Source organism: Convolutriloba macropyga, chromosome 3, assembly GCF_964194025.1.
Source record: "Convolutriloba macropyga chromosome 3, txConMacr16.3, whole genome shotgun sequence".
NCBI classification, from domain to species: domain Eukaryota; kingdom Metazoa; phylum Xenacoelomorpha; order Acoela; family Convolutidae; genus Convolutriloba; species Convolutriloba macropyga.
The window spans coordinates 77,191,851-77,210,513 of record NC_134470.1 but is presented as its reverse complement, the minus strand read 5'-3'; the positions used below and the strand labels follow the sequence as shown (position 1 = coordinate 77,210,513).

At 37.1% G+C, this 18,663-nt stretch overlaps 1 protein-coding gene across 1 annotated transcript in view; it reads right to left on the bottom strand.

The window, feature by feature from the left end:
- Window positions 1-18,663, bottom strand: part of LOC142337295 (gamma-aminobutyric acid receptor subunit rho-2-like) — a 112,389-nt gene that overhangs the window by 4,568 nt on the left and 89,158 nt on the right. Inside the window, exon 4 of the mRNA XM_075386482.1 lies at window positions 17,541-17,922. Coding sequence (XP_075242597.1) covers window positions 17,541-17,922 — 382 coding nt within the window. The remainder of the gene's footprint in view (window positions 1-17,540; window positions 17,923-18,663) is intronic.

Here is an 18,663-nt window from a genome sequence, read left to right as displayed (position 1 = left end):
AATGAAAAAAATATTAGCCCGGATTCAAAATCTTGCAAGAATCTTGCAAGAATCTTGCAAGATGTATGTATTCTCTTGCAAGATAGCTTGCAAGATTCTTGCAACTTTTTGTTTGTAATTTTTTAATCACTAGGGTGAGCATCTTCACCAACCTGGATCTATTCTTTTTAGTAATCTTCTAAGCATCACTTAATGCCAAACGAAGCATGATGCGGATTTTCGATGTACTACACCTGTAAGATTACCATAAAGCTATACATGATCTGGGCATGTCTACAAGTCCAAACTTCTCCCCTAGAGTACAGATGACGGGGAATCTAACATTGTAAGTATTGTCTCACCCAACGAGCGGGGTGAACATAAATAATTTTCAAGAGTTCAATGAAGACTGAAGAGAGGAGAATTCTGAAATTTATGGAGAACAAGACTGATGTTATAGAGAGCGATTGAGAAGAATGAAGAATTCTTCAGCAAAACAAACACTTCGTTATTTGAACTTTTAATGAGAAAAAACTTTTGATTCCGAATCAAAGTTTGGTAACAAAGATTTGTATTAATTTAATTTAGAAAACTGAAAAAAAATCTAACATACCTATCACACCTGCGCTACCGAAGAAAAACACGTAAGTGCTTTTGCCATTTTTGTCCAAATAAAACCGAACATACGGAAGTTTCTCCTACGTTTAAAATCGACTTTTTCTGGAAAAGGGCTAAAATTTAATTTGAATTATTTTGATAGCTTATATACCAGACAGCATGATAAAAAAATCAGAAGAAAGAAATATAAATAAATAAACCACCAAGGATATCTAATGAGCTTTTACAGCTCTACAAGTTAGTACCCTAGTCGGGCTATACTCTGTACGGCCCATGTTTTTTTTCAAAAAAAGGAAAAGTTCAGAAATCGTTAGTTTCATGCATCTGAATTCAAAATTGTACTTAAAACGAGACAATTTGCATGATTTCGCTTTTTAGGTAAATTTATTCCTTTAAATTTACAGAACAATGTTCGAATCAAAGGAAAAATCAATTATTCCCAAACATGAAGGGAAAAGTGTTCTAGTTGTGAACAAAAGATCCGTTTCAACATCTGTTTGCCGACTGAATTATTAAAAACAATGAAAACTTTTATATTCTTAAACAAATTTACAAGTCTGCGCTTTGTAGGTTCTAACTTAAAATCATCTCTTCTTACTCCATAATAAGAGAGGGTTTATTGCGAGAGCGTTTTGACGTTATCTGCCCCAAAACGTATGAAGAGCCCCTCCCCATTCCAGCTGGGTTAGAAAGACACATCAAATAAAGTCTTTTAAAAGATAAAAATTTTTATAGTTTTTTTTTCTTTTCACTGACTAGACCTTAGTATAAAAGAACTAGGCAGCAAAAATGAGCTTGATTTAAATGGCTCCTAGGATTTGTTAAGGAACTATTTTCAGGATTTTTTTCGAGGATTCAAAGGAGTTTTTTGGATAGTTTTAGCCTTAGTTATTATCCTGAGTAACTTTTAAAATTTCATTTTAGGCTCAGCTTGATTCCTCGTAAAATTCGGTGTGAAACTATTGGTCGAACTTCACAAATTAATGCTAAAATGTTTATGAAATCAAATCTTTGTTATTTTTTGTCAAGTGGTATAAGTATTCTTTCATTCAGTCTATGAGCCATTCTAAAATGATGGAAAAATAGAACAACCCTTCACCCTAGACTCTTAAAAACCTGGTCGATAAATTTGCAAGGTTAAACACGAAAACGATCAGATTGCAAACTTGTTATAATTGATTTTTCGTAGATGCATCAACATGAAAAATTTTCTGCGGCAAATTTCGAATTTCTTGTTAGTTTTCCGTTCAAAATGTAAGTTTGCAAAAATTTATCAATCGATGTACAAAAAGTTTATTCAAGATATCCCTGGATCCTGTAAGCGTTTATCTCTAATTTTGAAGTTTCGTATTGTACCTTGCCAATACTCACTAGGTAAAAAACATAGCACGACAAGTCCTGACGTACAATTCAAAGAATTTTCACTAAATAAACAGAAAACTAGACCTAGAACGGACTATGAATGGATTGGGAAAACCATTTAGAAAAAAAATCCTATCCGAAAAATTGGAAAAACAGTAAAAATCAAAATGAAATTGCCGGATGTGAACAAAAAAAAACCACTAGCTAGAAAGCGGTTTTTTGTTCAAGCACCATTTTCTCACTCTACTTAAAATTTAGAGCGATAAAATTTCACGCCGCAAAACCACTCGCTTTTCATAACCGCTCCACTTCCTGTCTCGGCGTGACCAAAATCACTAATCCAATTTGACATCAAAAATCATTAAAATGTGTGAACAGATCTTTAAAAAAATACAGCGCCCAAATATAATTCAGATTCATTGAATTGTAAAAAAATGACTGAAATGGAGGGAGAGTAACACAAAGACGATGTTATATTTCTATGTGCAACGAAAACACAATCGTTAATTTTTTTAATATAACTTAAATCCGACAATTGAAGGAAAAGAACCAACAAAGGTGTCTTAAAGCGGGCAGCTCCTAAATGAAATATTTTAAAGACAAACGACAAAAAATTTGTTTCCGTTTAAAAGCAAAAAACAGCATATTCTGACATCATTTAGTATTGAGGATAAGACATGAAGCAAACTTGAAGAAAATTACAAGTTAAACCTCTAAAAACTTGCTAGTTTTAGTAACATGAACTGCGGGCTTACGTCTTAAATTTTTATAAATTTACCAAAAAAATGTGCCAGTTAATGAAAGTTTTTTCTCCAAATTTCAAGTTCTTATAAGTAATCCATCTTTTGTCAAAAATTGTAAGGTTTACAACTAAATCATACAAGCTTGCACCACCAGACGAAGAAGAGAAATGCTCCATTGTTCACACATCAGGACACCTCAAAAAATCTTACGTTATTTTCCAATAATTTGTTCTCGCTCTTTTCAAGACCTCCAATTTGTGTTAACTTTTCTATATTCACTGATGTGTTTGTTCATTACGTTTTCAAAATTTTTGTGCTAAGAATTAAAATAAATTACAATTGACATCTGTATGTCGGCTGAGCTCACTAACTCAATTACGAAATTGAATAGCGCTTCAAGGCCATTTCAAGCCTCAAATCTAGAATAGCAAAAAGAGCGAAATTTAATGCTACATTCTATCGAAGCCACACGGATTTGTTCACTTTGTTCAACATTCATATCTAGCAACTACTATTAGTACACAATCGTCATACATGAAGTTAAACTGAAACTCAAAATAGAACTACCTCAACCACCGTCAAAACTACGACTTAGCAGTATTGCATCATATTCGTTGCGATTGGATTGCGAATCAACTAGTTGTTGATACAGAAAATTCGACAAAACTTCTTTATGGTTAACAAAATTCCCATGACAACAAATTTACACTGAAAAAGTGACGTTATAGAAAATTGTTCACATTGCAGAACGAAGTTCTAAAAAGTAAAAATACAAAGCAGATAAACTGTTCGTTCTTGTTTCATTCATTTACCAGTTGCCTAGGCTGATTCCAGTTTCTTGATTGGTAGATCTGAGAACTTGGTTGCAAAGCTATACAAAACTTTGTTTTTCGCCCATGTATTAAAATTGGTTATAAAAAATAAAAGCTGGCCCCACCAATGCAGTTTACCAAGCGTTGTTTTTTCTTACATCAGTTAGTAGGCCTACCTAAAGTTTATAACCCAGTGAAATTTTATCTCACTAGCATTTGTGGTTAAGGAGATATCATTGAAAAATCTCTAATTTGAGATCAATTGGTTATTTGAAATTTCGTTTCTTTGCCTAATTGAAGCAAAGTTGTTTGTTATTCGGCAAAGCTGAAAAGTAGTTATTTAAAATTATTGAGTATCAAGTAGTGCAATGGTAATCTACAGTATAGCGAATAATACATTTCACAAAAGTTAAAACACAATATCCGGACGCATTTGAGACCGCTGAAAGGAACTGTGTTGTGTAAAGTTTTCCTTGACTTTGATAGGAGAGCAGCCGTTACTTTTGGTCCGCCGACCCGGACAGTGGAAGGCAAACTGCTGTCCAATCTGATGAGGAGAGTGCCAAAGGCACCCTCCAAGGAAAATTAAACGAATCAACAGCGCAACCCCGGTGAGGCAGAGAGAAAGGTGCGAGTGCAATTCACAAAACACATTGAAGATTTGACCTCGCTTAAACGGAACAAGCAAAGCAAACAGCAACCAAGCAATTCGAGCAAAACCAGCAGAGAGGAGCTTCAATCAACAGCTCAAAAGTACGACAAGAAGTTCCAAGATTTATTGGAAGAAGATAAAAACTAAAACAGGGATTGGCTACAAATTAATGGAAGATTCAGATCGACGCAACTAACTAAAGGTCCTCTACCAACAGACTGTTCACCATCTAGAGGAAGGAACTACCCAAGCAACTGTACCGTTGAAACAAGCTTGTGCCCTATCAAGCTAATTTCGTTGAAGAACATCTGAAAGAAGCAAAGAAGTGCAAAGCAAGTTTGGACCATCATTGGCTTGCATATATAAGAAAAGGCACGCAACCAGCAATGAGTGCAGAGCAAAGCAACGCAGCTCAAGCAGTTAACAACAACGAGAGCAACAACAACTACACAACAGACAACCCAGTGCTCAAACAGTGCAAAATGGAGCAACAGCAAGCGGCCAAGAGACAGAGAATGTTTCAGAAACATCTTCAGCTAAGCAAAGGCGCGAGGAAAGGATGAACAAATTTGATATCGAATTCGAAACCAAGATGCGACTAGAACAGGCACGGTTCGGGCGGAGGAGGCTAGAGCTGGAAATGCAAATGAAGGAACTGGAAACCAAGCACCAACTACTGGAGGAAGAGCGTGAGCTAGAGCGCAAAGTGAAGAGAACAGCACTAGAGAACGATGATGCTCATTCCTAATCAACTGGTGCTCGAGACAAATCACCCTTCATCTGGACCCAAAAGAAGAGAAATGTCTCAGACTGGGCCAGCAGGATCGACAACCTTCTAACACCAGAACGATCAACAGCTCGCTTCGAAGCCACCCCTGAAGTGAACAGGTATAGTCACTTCTCACAATATCGCAGTTCACGAGACCGATCCTCAATTGTTGAAGACCGAGAAGTTTCCCCCAGAGCTGGTCTACGATACAACACTGAGTACGCAGGGAGCAGAAACCTACCAAAACTGAAGTTGAACAACTTTGACGGAAACCCTCTCGAATGGCCGGAGTGATCTATTATGTTCATTAATACAGTGGATCAACGACCAATACCAGACTCAGAGAAGATGAGTCATCTGAAACTCTACTGACAGGCAAGGCAAGGTCAGCATTCTCTGGAATGGGCTATTCTGGACAGTTCTATGGTGCTGCATGGAGCATTCTGGAGAGGAAATTTGGAAGGCCTCATGTGATTATTGATGCACAAATGGAGAGTCTTCGCAAAGCAAGTCATGTGAAACCTCACGACTCAACAGGTCTGATCAGTTTCTCAGTTATCGTTTTGAACTTTGTGAATGTGCTCAGAGAGTATAAGCAGCATGGTGATCTGCAATGGAGCTCGACACTTTATATGGCAGTAGATAAACTACCTCAATTTCTCAAAGAGAAGTGGTGGTTCTATCCTGATGATAAAGATGAAGATTGGCGTGATCTAATTATGTTTGAAAAATGGTTATCTAGGATGGCATTCGTGCATGAAGTGTTTTCAGCTTTCAAGGGAGAGCGAAGAGAAGAAGACCGAAGAAGCACAAATAGAGACAAACGGTTCTCGAAAACATCGATTTTCAGTGCATGTTCGAACGTGAAAGAAACGAAACAAACGCAAAGTGATCACTGTCCAGTAGTTGATGGCACTCATAAAATATGGAACTGTCCACTATTCAAGAACATGAGTGTGAATGATCGGTACTCAACAGTGAGGAAGCAACGCTTATGTTACGGATCTCTAGGCAAAGGACATGCAATCAAAGATTGTAAAGTCAATGCGTTCGGCATCAATGGATGCATCAAGAAGCACAACCGATTGCTACACTCAGTAAACCAAATGGACGAGGGCAATCACACAGTCAAAGTAAGCGCAGCAACAATCAACCAGAGTAACGAAGTTACTAGCTTTCTTCAGATGGTTCCTGTATCAATACAGAGCGGTGGCAACAGGCTGAACACATATGTTTTCCCCGATAGTGGATCAACGGTTTCATTCATTGATCAAAGTGTGCAAGAGAAGTTACGAGCCCAAGGCACCGATATGACGCTCAACATAGCTGGCATACACGGAACAAAGGATCTGAAGACCGAGAATGTTCCTCTCAAAATAAGGGGACTACATTCAAAGGTCAATTCAATCGAAGCGTTTGCACAACCGTCAATATCTTTGGGGAACACAAACTACAACTACAACAAGCTGAAGCAAAGCTTCAATCACTTGAGTGTTCTACCCAACAAAAGCTTCAACTTGATGGAAGTTGGCAGCATCCTTGATCAAGATGCTTATGAGCTGCAACGCCCATTGGACTACATAATAGAAACACGAAGTGAACCTTTCGCCGTTCTAACAGAGCTAGGATGGGTAGTCAGTGGACCCATGACGTGCAAGAGAAAACAAAATGTTTGTCTTTTCGCCTTCACTGAAGATGTGAAAGTGGCTGTGAATATCCAAACCTGGTGAGACTTAGAAACTTATGCTTCCAAATTCAACGTCGTCAGTCAGTCAAAGAACGAACTGCAGGCGCAAAATATGCTAGAGAGTACGACAATATATACAGGCGAGAGGTACGAAGTGGAAATGCTGTGGAGTGAACCAGAGCCAAACCTACCGAACAACTACAGCTCAGCCTTGGGTCAGCTTTACTCAATATAGCGAAGTTTCCAAAGGGACCCAAACGTGAAAAACTTGTATCAACCGTCAAGGGATACAAATGTAGAAAAAAGATTCGTAAAGATATTGTACGAGTCCAAAATGAAAGGCACCTTTGGGAAAGAATGGTATTTGCCACACCATCCATTGCTAAACCCGAACAAGCCTGGAAAAATAAGACGTGTTTGCAATGCTGCCTCAAAGTACAAAGAACTATGCCTTAATGATAAGCTACTAGCAGAGCTTGATCTGCTACATGGGTTCATTGGAACAATATTCAGATTCCGTGAAGGACCAATAGCCCTAACAGCTGACATCGAATCGATGTTTCTACAAGTGCAAAATCCCGAACAGGATAGAAGTTGCTTGAGGTTCTTATAGAGTCCAAGAACAACTGAACCTGTTCAGATATACGAATATCAGCGTCGTGTATCTGGAGCTAAAAGTTCTCCAACTTGTGTAAACTATGCTCTCAACCGAGTGGACTGGACAACGAAAGAGAGTATCCAATGGCAACAACGGCAATACAAAACAACTTCTACATTGACGATTTCCTCAAATCAGTAGAAACCCCTGAAAAAGCAATTGATGTCTTCAATCAACTACAACCTCTTCTTTCACAACATGCATTTGAACTCAAGAAGTGGATAAGCAAAAACGATGCAGTTACCAAAGCAGTCCCAGAAGACTTGAAGTCAATCCGCAACACGAAGCAAGTCGACGTGGAACCCAATGCAGAGGGATCCTCAGTGCTAGGACTACAATGGACCGTTATTGATGACAGTCTTCAAGTGTGTAGAGGTACCAACAAGGAAGTGGAAACCCCTATAACCCAGAGGAAGATTCTGTCACTGGTATCTTCAGTGTTCGACCCGAGTGGATTGTTTGCTCCGTTCAGTGTTCACATGAGACGACTTCTAAAAGGCGTCTGGACTAAGAATGGACAACATTGGGACAACGAAGTGGAGCCTAGTGAAGAGGAAGAATTCCTGAGATGGAAAGAACAACTTCCAATAGTGGCTAAAACAATTATGGATAGAAGGTACTTCAACAGAGAGAGGGATAAAACCGAACTTCATGTTTTTGCTGACACGATGTGTGCAGTGGCCTATCTACGTTCACAACCGAACGAATACTCAGCTGACTTAGCATTTGTCATTGGAAAATGCAGAGTGGCATCGATGAGGCATCTCTCAATACCCCGACTGGAACTACAAGCGGCAGTCATGGCAGTGAAGTTGAAAGAACAGATAGTCAGGGAACATGAAATGAAGATAAATAGTTGCTGTTTTTGGTCAGACTCAACTACGGTACTGCAGTGGATACACAGTTCCCATCTTAAACAACAAGTGTTTGTAGCCAATCGAAGGGCTGAGATACTATTTACAACTGATATTTCTCAGTGGAGCGTGATAAACATGTGAGCTGTATCAACAACCCAGCGGACATTGGCACCAGAGCAATCAACATTGAGGAACTCAAGAAAAGTGAATGGCTCACTGGGCCGGCCTGGTTGAAATGACCAGAAATCGAGTGGCCAGCGCAAGTGAACCTAATCTTTGCATCAGATGAAGAGAATATACCCTCATCAGTCTTCATGATACAGGCTGAAGAAAAGAGAGCTGTTATTCAGTGGGAACGATTCAGTAACTTTAACAGACTAGTGAATACAATGGCGTACGTACATCGGCATTGAACAAACACAAACCAGCAACACTCGTAGTCAGCATTGAAGAAAGAAAAAAAAGAAAAAAAGCACCAATCTTCAAGTTACTACAGCAAGAACAGTTTGGTGAAGAGATGAAATCTCTGAAAGCTGAAAAGAAAATTCCAAAGGCGGCAAAATTCTACAATTCTCCCTCTTCCCAGATGAAGAAAGACTTATTCGAACCAAAGGCAGAATAGACAAAAGTCAATTGGACTTCAATGCAAAGCATCCAATTTTTCTACATTGGAAACATCATTCGGTTGAACTATTCTTGCGAAACGAGCACAAGGACAATCAACATGAAGGCTTTGAGCATGTGGAAAACATTGTTCAGCAGAAGACGTGGATCCGAGGCATACGAAACGCCTTTAGATCAATCAAGAACAAGTGCGTTACCTGCAGAAAGGGCAGAGCGCAAACGAAAGCACCAGTAATGGCAGATCTACCCGCAGAGCGGTTAGATGCTTCAACAGCCCTTACAAATGTTGGAGTTGACTACTTTGGCCCTTTCATTGTGAAGAGTGGGCAAAGAAATGATAAGCGATGTTGTTGTCTCTTTACTTGTCTAACTATGAGAGCGGTGCACATAGAAGTCGTACCCTAGTTGAATACAGATAGTTGTCTCAATGCAATAATTAGATTTATTGCTCGAAGAGGCAAACCGAATACGATCATCAGTGACAACAGGACAAATTTTGTTGGAGCTGAACGAAAGTTTGCAGAGTATGTTGCAGCGTGGAACAAGGATGGGATCGAAGAACATCTGATTCAATGAGGAATCAGATGGAAGTTCAACCCACCCGCAGCACCTCACTTTAGTGGAGTATGGGAACGGTTGGTGAGAAGTTGCAAGAAAGCAATGTATGCAGTGTTGGAGAACAGATCAGTCACCGAGGACGTTCTTTCAACAACGTTGTGTATTGTTGAGCAGACATTGAACGCAAGATCTTTGACTCCAGTCAGTTCAGTCGTTAATGACTTAGAAGCATTGACCCACAATCACTTCTTGCTTGGCAACAGTAACGTTTGCTTACCCTACCTACCGTGCGCATCGAAGGCTCTTCCGACAAACACAAGCTTATGCAAATCTCATATGCGACAGATTTCGAAAAGAATGTTTGCCAACCCTGAACAACCTGCAAAAATGGCGATCTACGTCAAACGAAACCCTTAAAGAAAGCAATCTCGTTTGGTTGATCGAAGACAGCGATAAGCGTGGATATTACAATCTAGTTTGAGTTACGGAGACCATCGATGGGACTGGTGGTGTGATTTGATCAGCGATAAATCGAACGAACGACGGAGTGTACAAGAGACCAGTACTGAAGCTCGCCCCAGTACTAACTGGAAAAGATGTTTTCGCGATGGAAAACAGGGCCGGCGATGTGGCGGTTGAGCTTACTAACACAATTACCAAATTGAATAGCGCTTCAAGGCCATTTGAAGCCTCGAAGCTAGAATAGCATAAAGAGCGAAATTTAATGCTACATTCTATCGAAGCCACACGGATTTGTTCACTTTGTTCAACATTCATATCTAGCAACTACTATTAGTACACAATCGTCATACATGAAGTTAAACTGAAACTCAAAATAGAACTACCTCAACCACCGTCAAAACTACGACTTAGCAGTATTGCATCATATTCGTTGCGATTGGATTGCGAATCAACTAGTTGTTGATACAGAAAATTCGACAAAACTTCTTTATGGTTAACAAAATTCCCATGACAACAAATTTACACTGAAAAAGTGACGTTATAGAAAATTGTTCACATTGCAGAACGAAGTTCTAAAAAGTAAAAATACAAAGCAGATAAACTGTTCGTTCTTGTTTCATTCATTTACCAGTTGCCTAGGCTGATTCCAGTTTCTTGATTGGTAGATCTGAGAACTTGGTTGCAAAGCTATACAAAACTTTGTTTTTCGCCCATGTATTAAGATTGGGAATAAAATATAAAAGGTAGCCCCACCAAAGCAGTTTACCCAGCGTTGTTTATTCTTACATCAGATACTAGGCCTACCTAACGTTTATAACCCAGTGAAACTTTATCTCACTAGCATTTGTGGTTAAGGAGATATCATTGAAAAACCTCTAATTTGAGATCAATTGTTTATTTGAATTTTCGTTTCTTTGCTTAATTGAGGCAAATTCATTTGTTATTCCACAAAGCTGAACAAGCAGTTATTTGAAATTATTGAGTATCAAGTAAAGCAAAGGTAATCTACAGTATAGCGGATAAAACAGTTCACAAAAGTTAAACACAATATCCTGACAGTTTTGAAACCGCTGAAACGAACTGGGCTGTGTAAAATTTTCCTTGACTTTGATAGGAGAGCAGCCATTACAATCTGAAAAAATTGAACTATTGTGAAGCACAATTTCATTAATATAGATTTCCAGTTTGCCAACGTCATTTTGAGAATAAAAAAGAATAATTAATCTATACACTAAGCTATTGTTCCGAAATCAATTTTAGGTGGTATCAAAATTTACACGCAAAAATCTGTGGTATCGAAATTTCTTTCATAGTTTTGGCGAATGAAACTTTTAGTCACGATTTTTCGTTTTCTTTTTACGCAATACATGTTCTGATTTAGCAAGGAATATTGAACTAAAACAACGTCTTTAACTTGAATAAAAGACAGAAATGCAAATCCAAAACAAGATCGATTATAAGGAAAAATCATATTGATTCCAAACAAAGTCTTTTAACGCAATTAGATCTTGTCCTGTGGAAAATTTCCATAAATATTCACTCTCATATCTTTCAAAATCAAAAACTCTGAGTGCATGCCTTTTAACCAACAGAACACGTTTACAAACTTTTCTTTTACAGACAAAATACTACACGGTACAAATCGAAAAGTTAACTCTGGGCAAAAAACTTTGCCATATGGCAAAGTTTTGTGCCCAGAGTTAACTTTTCAATTTATACAGTGTAATATTTCGTCTGTACAGAAAAGTTATAAAATGTGTTCTGTTGGTTAAAAAGTAGAATTTTTTGGCGCTCAGAATTTTTTTTGAAAGATATGAGAATGAATTTGTATAAATTTGTATAAAAATATCCTGTTGTGGTTTTTTCTTGTAAAAAAGCATTTCTGTTTTTTATCTTTCAATGCTACTTGCCAAATCAGAACACGTATTTCGTAGAACGAAAACGAAAAATCGTGACTGAAAATTTCATTCGCCAAAACTATTAAATAAAATTCGATACGAGTGATACCCCCTAAAACATATCTCGGAACAATTGCTTAGTGTTAAGATTAATTCTCCATTTTTTATTCTCTAAAAAACGCTCGCAAATGGTAAATCTATACTCATGAAATTGTGCTACACATTAGTTCATTTTATTCAGATGTCAATAGTAATTTAATTTAATTCTTAGCACAAAAATGAAATTTTGAAAACGTAATGAACAAACACAGCAGTGAACATAGAAAACTTAAAACAAAATGGATGTCTTGAAAAGAGCGAGAACAAATTATTGGAAAAACAACCTAAGATCTTTTGAGGTGTCCTGATGTGTGAACAATGGAGCATTTCTCTTCTTCCTCTGGTGGTGCAAGCTTGTATGGTTTAGTTGTAAACCTTACAATTTTTTCAACAAAAGATGAATGACTTGTTAGAACTTGGAATTTGGAGCATAAACTTTCAATAACTGGCTCAATTTTTGGTAAATTTATAAAAATTTAAGATGTAAGCCCTCAGTTCATCGTATCAAAACTATAACGTTTGTAGAGGGTTAACTTGTTTTTACAAGTTCGCTACACGTCTTATCCTCAATACTAAATGATGTCAGAGTATGCTGTTATTTTTTCCCAAAATTCCCAAAATTGAATAAACTGAGGATTTCGAAGACGACGTATAAACATAAGTGAACAAACCAAACATAACTTCTCCCTATGATTCAAAACATCATATTGATTGAACTTTAAATGTTTAGCCCCTGGTTATAGTTGTGAAATTTATGTTTGAAACTTAAAAAACTCAAATATACCTTAAGAAACTTTTATCCACATTTCTTGAGAAATTTTGTTTTAACATAAAAAGAGCATGGAACTCAAATCTCAAAAACTCAAAAATATATTTCACGCATCACGAACAGTTAATTTACTTTTCTTCATTTTTCTAGTGGAGTCAATTTTTTTTTCATTTTTCAGCAAAAATTCTGCTTCCATTTTTAAAGTTGGATATTTTTGAGATTCTAGACGAATTCTGGAATATAAAAACGTGCGTAGTTGATCTGATAACAATTTTTTTTCAAGCGATCAAGCACAACTTAAGGTATTTTTTTTCTACAAATATGCTGAATTTATGTGCTTGACTTATCATTACTCAGATTTATTCAGGAACAGAAGTCTATAACTACAATTTTGGGCATGACTTCCTTCAAGAAACTAGCTGAAGGCTATATAACTCCCTTAGCGGCTTTGACCAGTATCACATTAAGGCTTACTCTTATGTCCTTAAGGCTCGAAGTAAATTGCCCGTAAGCACAGTGACTGTAGAAAACCGGACCAAAATGTTTTACTAAACAAAAATTTGTGTTTTTTGAAACTTTTCCACAAGAACTGACAATAGTTTGGCCTTGGACAGGGTTGTTTTGCCAACATTGCGGTCCGAGGAACCTACGAAAGCACAGTAAGGGGGCTGTTTCTGGGTTTGTGTAGGTAGTGGGTAAGAGGTAAAGGGGCTGTAGGGTAAACAGGAGAAGAAATAGGGCGGGGGGGGGGTGGGTTTGGGTGAATTAATTGTATGAGCTGGTCTGTCTGGGGTGCACGTTTGTTTTCATAGCCACTGGAGAGTTATTACTCTAATTGATCTACGCCATATTTTCACTAATAGTGTAGCAGTTAGCATATTCTTTATTTCTGTATACTTTCTGTACCTTTCAGACGCTATTTCGACACATCAAATGCTGTATGTCATAGTTTTTTCTTAAATTTTGATTTATTTTTCTCAGTAATTTTGTGGTCTTTAACTGTTCATGTGATTATGATTTTCTATCAGATCCCTAAAACGTATATAAATAATAGAACGGAAGCTACTAGTCTCTGATCTAAAGCAAAAAAATTATTTTAAACAGACGATACTGTAAATCAAAAATACAAAAATGCAAGAAAATTGTTTATAAATGTTGTTTTAGGATGCAAAACAAACGGTTTTCAACAAAAAAGATCCAAACAAACAAAGTCAAGAATTTGCGAGAAGTATGGTTTCATTTTAGGGCGGCTGAAATATAACTATTTATTTTTGTTTATTTTTGTTTATTTTCGTTTTTTTGCCCTCATTTCAGCTCAAAAACTAATATGAATTCTTTTTGTCATATTAAAAGCCTCTTTTTCAAATTTTTGAAGTTTTTTTTCACGCCGGCACATTGGCAAAGTTCTCAAGATCAAGTTTTTTCATGGCATCCCTGTGCAGAAAAATCTCAAAATTTCTGAAAAAAATTTAAAAAAATTAAATAACGTACCGTTGCATTCAAAGCTAAAAAAGGGGAAAACACGAAAAACGCAGTAAATTAGTTTACTTTCGCAAAAAAACGAAGAAACCTATTCGATTAAGAGGCCAAGTATGCTAATTGAACAATCTCATGTCATCGGTCGCTAACAAGTAGAGCACCAAAGATAGAATGAAATTTCGTTGAATGGCAGAGAATTGAAATGACAGATACGAAATGACTATGAAGGCGTTAAAGTTGCCACCATTAGCACCCAGCGCCCAAGTTAGAGGGGAGGGGAGAGGGTGAACATTATGGGGGGTTAGATTTGGATGGGTACGGGAAGGGGAGGGGGGGGGGTGGTTGGGAAGAAGCAATTTGGGTAAGTGAATAGTAATGATTAATGTTGTCAGGTCCCATTTCACGTGTGAATGAATTGAGACTTGAGTCCTTTGGACAGTCTTTTCAATACATGTAAACAGAGTTTGAAGGAAATTTAATTCTACAGGTGCCGCAGATTTGGGCTATTGGTTTCCCCAGATAACAATAGTTTTGTCTGGAATTATCACCCAGTTAATACCCGCTACGATAAAGTTGGTTGTGAAGCTTGGCCAGATATTTAAAGACAGATCCGCTGAGAGAAATTAGATACCTATGTAAAAGAGGTTGAGGAAATTTATCTTATTTGCAGCAAGGTTGGGCAAATGTAGCTGCAAAATTTTAATGACCCGGGCTGAAGTTTCTTTGATTTCATACAAGGATCATATATGATTTCATACTGCCCATACTTGATTTCTTAGAACGATCCTTGTATGAAACCAAAGAAATCATAAATGACCTCGTACGAAATCAAAGAAAGTTGTATGATCGGTGACCCGGGGAAACAATTATAGGGCAAACTTGGATATCGAAACTTTTAATACCATATTATAATCATACGACTGGCTACACCACGATATGAGTTAGAAGATGTTTTAAGAACTAGTTAATCAAATCAAAGTGAAAAAAGTAGTAAAAAGTTGCCGACGAGTGTGACAAAAAGCAGAAAAAGAGTTTTAAGTAGCAGAGAAGTAGAAAAAACTCTAAAAAACAGGAATGGTTTAATAATCATAACAATATACAGAGTACTGCACTTCAATTTTTGCAACTGAAAATGTTTTACGGTCTAAATAATCTATAAAGTGATGAAAAACAATACAGTAACATTTCCACTAAATTATGCTTCAAAATGGCTTCCGGAACAAGTTTTCTGTTTTGATCAGCACTTTGCCAGTGAAATTCACTTCTAGGCTTGAAAATTTCACTGATCAAGTCTAATTTCACGTCCTAAGTCTTGACGTGACTTGGCGATTCTTGCTTCGAGTCTAAAATAATAATTGATAAATCAATAAGAAAGAGAGACTTTTTAAAAGTACGATGCATAAGCTTGAAATGATTCTGAAATCGTAGAACAAAAATTAAAAGAAGAACTATTATGGTATTAGAATTCGCCATTTTTCCCTTACATGAGAAACTGTTTGTTTTGAAATTTTTTCACAGGAAAACACTGCACGTAATTGTAAAAGATATATGGGTGCGATTTCTGCTATTTTTAGTTCCGTAAAACTGAAAATTTCCAAACTTTCCCAAATTGCCCAAGCTGTGCGAATTTTGCTTTAAAGAATAGTATCGTCAGTTTGGGTCAAATTTTTTCTTTGAAAAAAGAACTGATAATGACTTGGTGTATTGTTAAAGAAACTATACAAGAACAAACTACTAGCGATTCCTGATAAAGGGCAGTTCTTTGAACAACAATGTTTTAATAGAAAAAGTGTTCTTGTGTAAAACATTGTCATTTGAATTGTCTTTACTAGCTAAATGTAAAGATGTCCGTCAAAATTAATTGGAAAAGTTTTGTCTGTTTCGATCCGCATCTTATATCGCAGAATTGTGAAAGATGAATTTAAAAAGAGTAAAAAAAATGAATCATGCAGGTAAAGTTTGCTTCAGTCAATAGTATTTTACTGTTTACAGACTGTTGTTTATTACCGAATTACCCGCAGGTTGGTGGCAGAGCAAATCATTGCTGAATCAGTCTAGAGACATTCGGTTTATAAGGATGAGCAGTACTCTGTTCATGTCTCAATTTAAGATGGCCAGTCTTGATTTTTGAGTAAAATTTACTCCATGAAAAATAATAGGTTCAGCTTAACTCCCACAAACAAGGTTTGCTTTATATGCGATTCGAACTTCGGCGAGGGTACTTGTAACATATAATTTGCGTTGCAAGTCGAAACCACTAAGCTAAATGGGCTTTGTGGTAATTGTCTACAAACTTGTTTATTAATAATTTGTGTGTATACTACTATAGTAAGTAACAGTTATAAGCTACAAAAATATGACTTTATTCTGCTAAGACATAATTTTGGGGTATGAGTTTTTTTTTAGACTATACAGGAAGAACTTAGCCTAGGCGATTTCTATGACCTCAATTTAATCATAATGAAGAAAAGCTGCACATAATAAAACTTGATATATATTCTGGAGATGCAATGTTTCGAAACTGAATTAACTTTTTACTCTTTAAATATGCTGGTTTAGCGCTGAAATGCTCTGAGACTCAAGTCCGGGTACTAACCTTCGACAAAACATTCGCACGATATTTAGTAAGACATTTAAAAATATTAAAATTTTTTTTTCCACTGGTTGAAAAGCGCGATGGATACATTAGATTATTTGAGATATGGTTATCTATCAAAACTATGCAATGAAAAAACAATATTTTATAATTCAATTTTTGTTGACAAGGGTTGGCTTTCTTCGATTGGAACGTTTTGAAAGCTTCATTTTACATTGACCTTTAGCTGTATGTCTAAGAAGTCACATCCTGTTGTTTTCGGACAAAAAAGTCACACCATAACTGTCCGTTGCCATGTACTTACTGGCACATTTAAGAGCCGAATAATATTGTTCGATTTTCTTCAGTTTTATAATCGAAAGTTCCGTTTTGTAATCCTAATAAGGGCAAGAGTGTCCCAAAACGGATTTCGCTGACGCGCTTTTATCTCTGAGCTGCCACCTTTCCACATTTATTACATGTTAAGGGAAACGAAACGAGAATACGTAATAAAAGAACAAAATTCGAACTGATTTAGAGATTAAGACATTTAAGAGCTAATGTAAAAGCCATTTGGCGAAGTAGAATTCGATATCCCTAAATGGTTACATGACATCTTACCCAGTTTCATTTTACCCAATGCCATTTTACCCAATGCCAACTTGCCGAATGAATGCTCATCAATCTTTTCCTTCAATTATGCGATATTCGGTTGTGAAATTTAAAAATTTCCATATTTAGTTCCATATTAAGTCCTACGGGCCATCTAATTAAATAGATGTTCTGGCAATTTTAACAATAGGGTAAATTAAAGTTGTAATTGGGTATAATGGCACTGGGTAAAATGGAGTTGGCTATATTGTTTTGACACCCCCTAAATGTGCCAATATGTGAATAGCAACGGACTGTAATGATCAGTGACAGAGAGGGAAAATTTACCTAAACTAGCCCTCGCAGGAGTAGCCTCCAGATTGATCCAGAAAATAGTCCAGGACAAAATCACAATGAGCGCGGCTGGAAAATACACCTGGATGAGGTAAGCCGAGAACTTGCGTTCCAGATAAATGACAGTTTTCAAAGTGCTGTAATTCTTCTCTCCATACGGCATTGCAAAGTGAACTGACAAGGTTCCCTTTAGGAAGAAACCGAGGTGGTCGACGTTGTTATTCGTTTCGTCAATATAGAGAGAGTTAGGGTAATTTGCCCAGTTGAAGACGACTTCTGAGTCGTCGTAGCCGAAGCTCGAGAGGACCATGTTGCACTTGACGACGTCAAAGGGGAACAACAGGACGTTCGGGGTACAGGGTGTTTTTAACCGAACCTGAAGATAAAGCCATGCCAGGTTGAGGAGTAAACGGTAAAAAATTGCTAGGGTATTTCCCATTATACCCCCATCCGCCAGCTACATGGTTATGGGTGCGGGGGGGGGGGGGGGCTATAATGGGAAAGACCCAAATGCTAAAAAAAATAAAGAATTGAGGTGCAAAAAAATACCGCTGCTAAAAGGTTTTGAATGCTATAAATTTCACTGCTAATAAATTCACTGCTAAAAGGTTTTCTGCGGTAAAAATATTGTTATATGCCACAAAGCCTCATTATTTCCCGATAAGACCTTGAATTGGGCAAATCTAGCTGAAAATATCTTTAGTGCGGCACGTTTGGTTTCCGTACAATTGAGTTATTCGAAAATTGTGGATGTCGATTATCTGGATGATCGGGCAACAATTAAGAAAACTTTGTCATTTTCACATCTGGGTGATCGAAACCGACCGCGTTGAAAACTATTACAAAATTTTGAACAAAGCATCGTATTTGGGATAAAATCCTAGTCGTGTACTTTCTATATTCATATTTCTAATAGGCTCTTTTCGATTTGAGCCCCCCCCCCCCCCCGCTTACTTAATGGGTGCATATTATTTGCACCCCGGACGTATGTGCTAAATTTTTGTATAATGGTTTACTATGTAATGTTCTCTATAACTGGGGTTGCGTAAAGTACAGGGGGCACAAATGAAAAAGATCCTAATTAATTTAGCCACTTTTCGGTCAAAGCGAAAAAAAG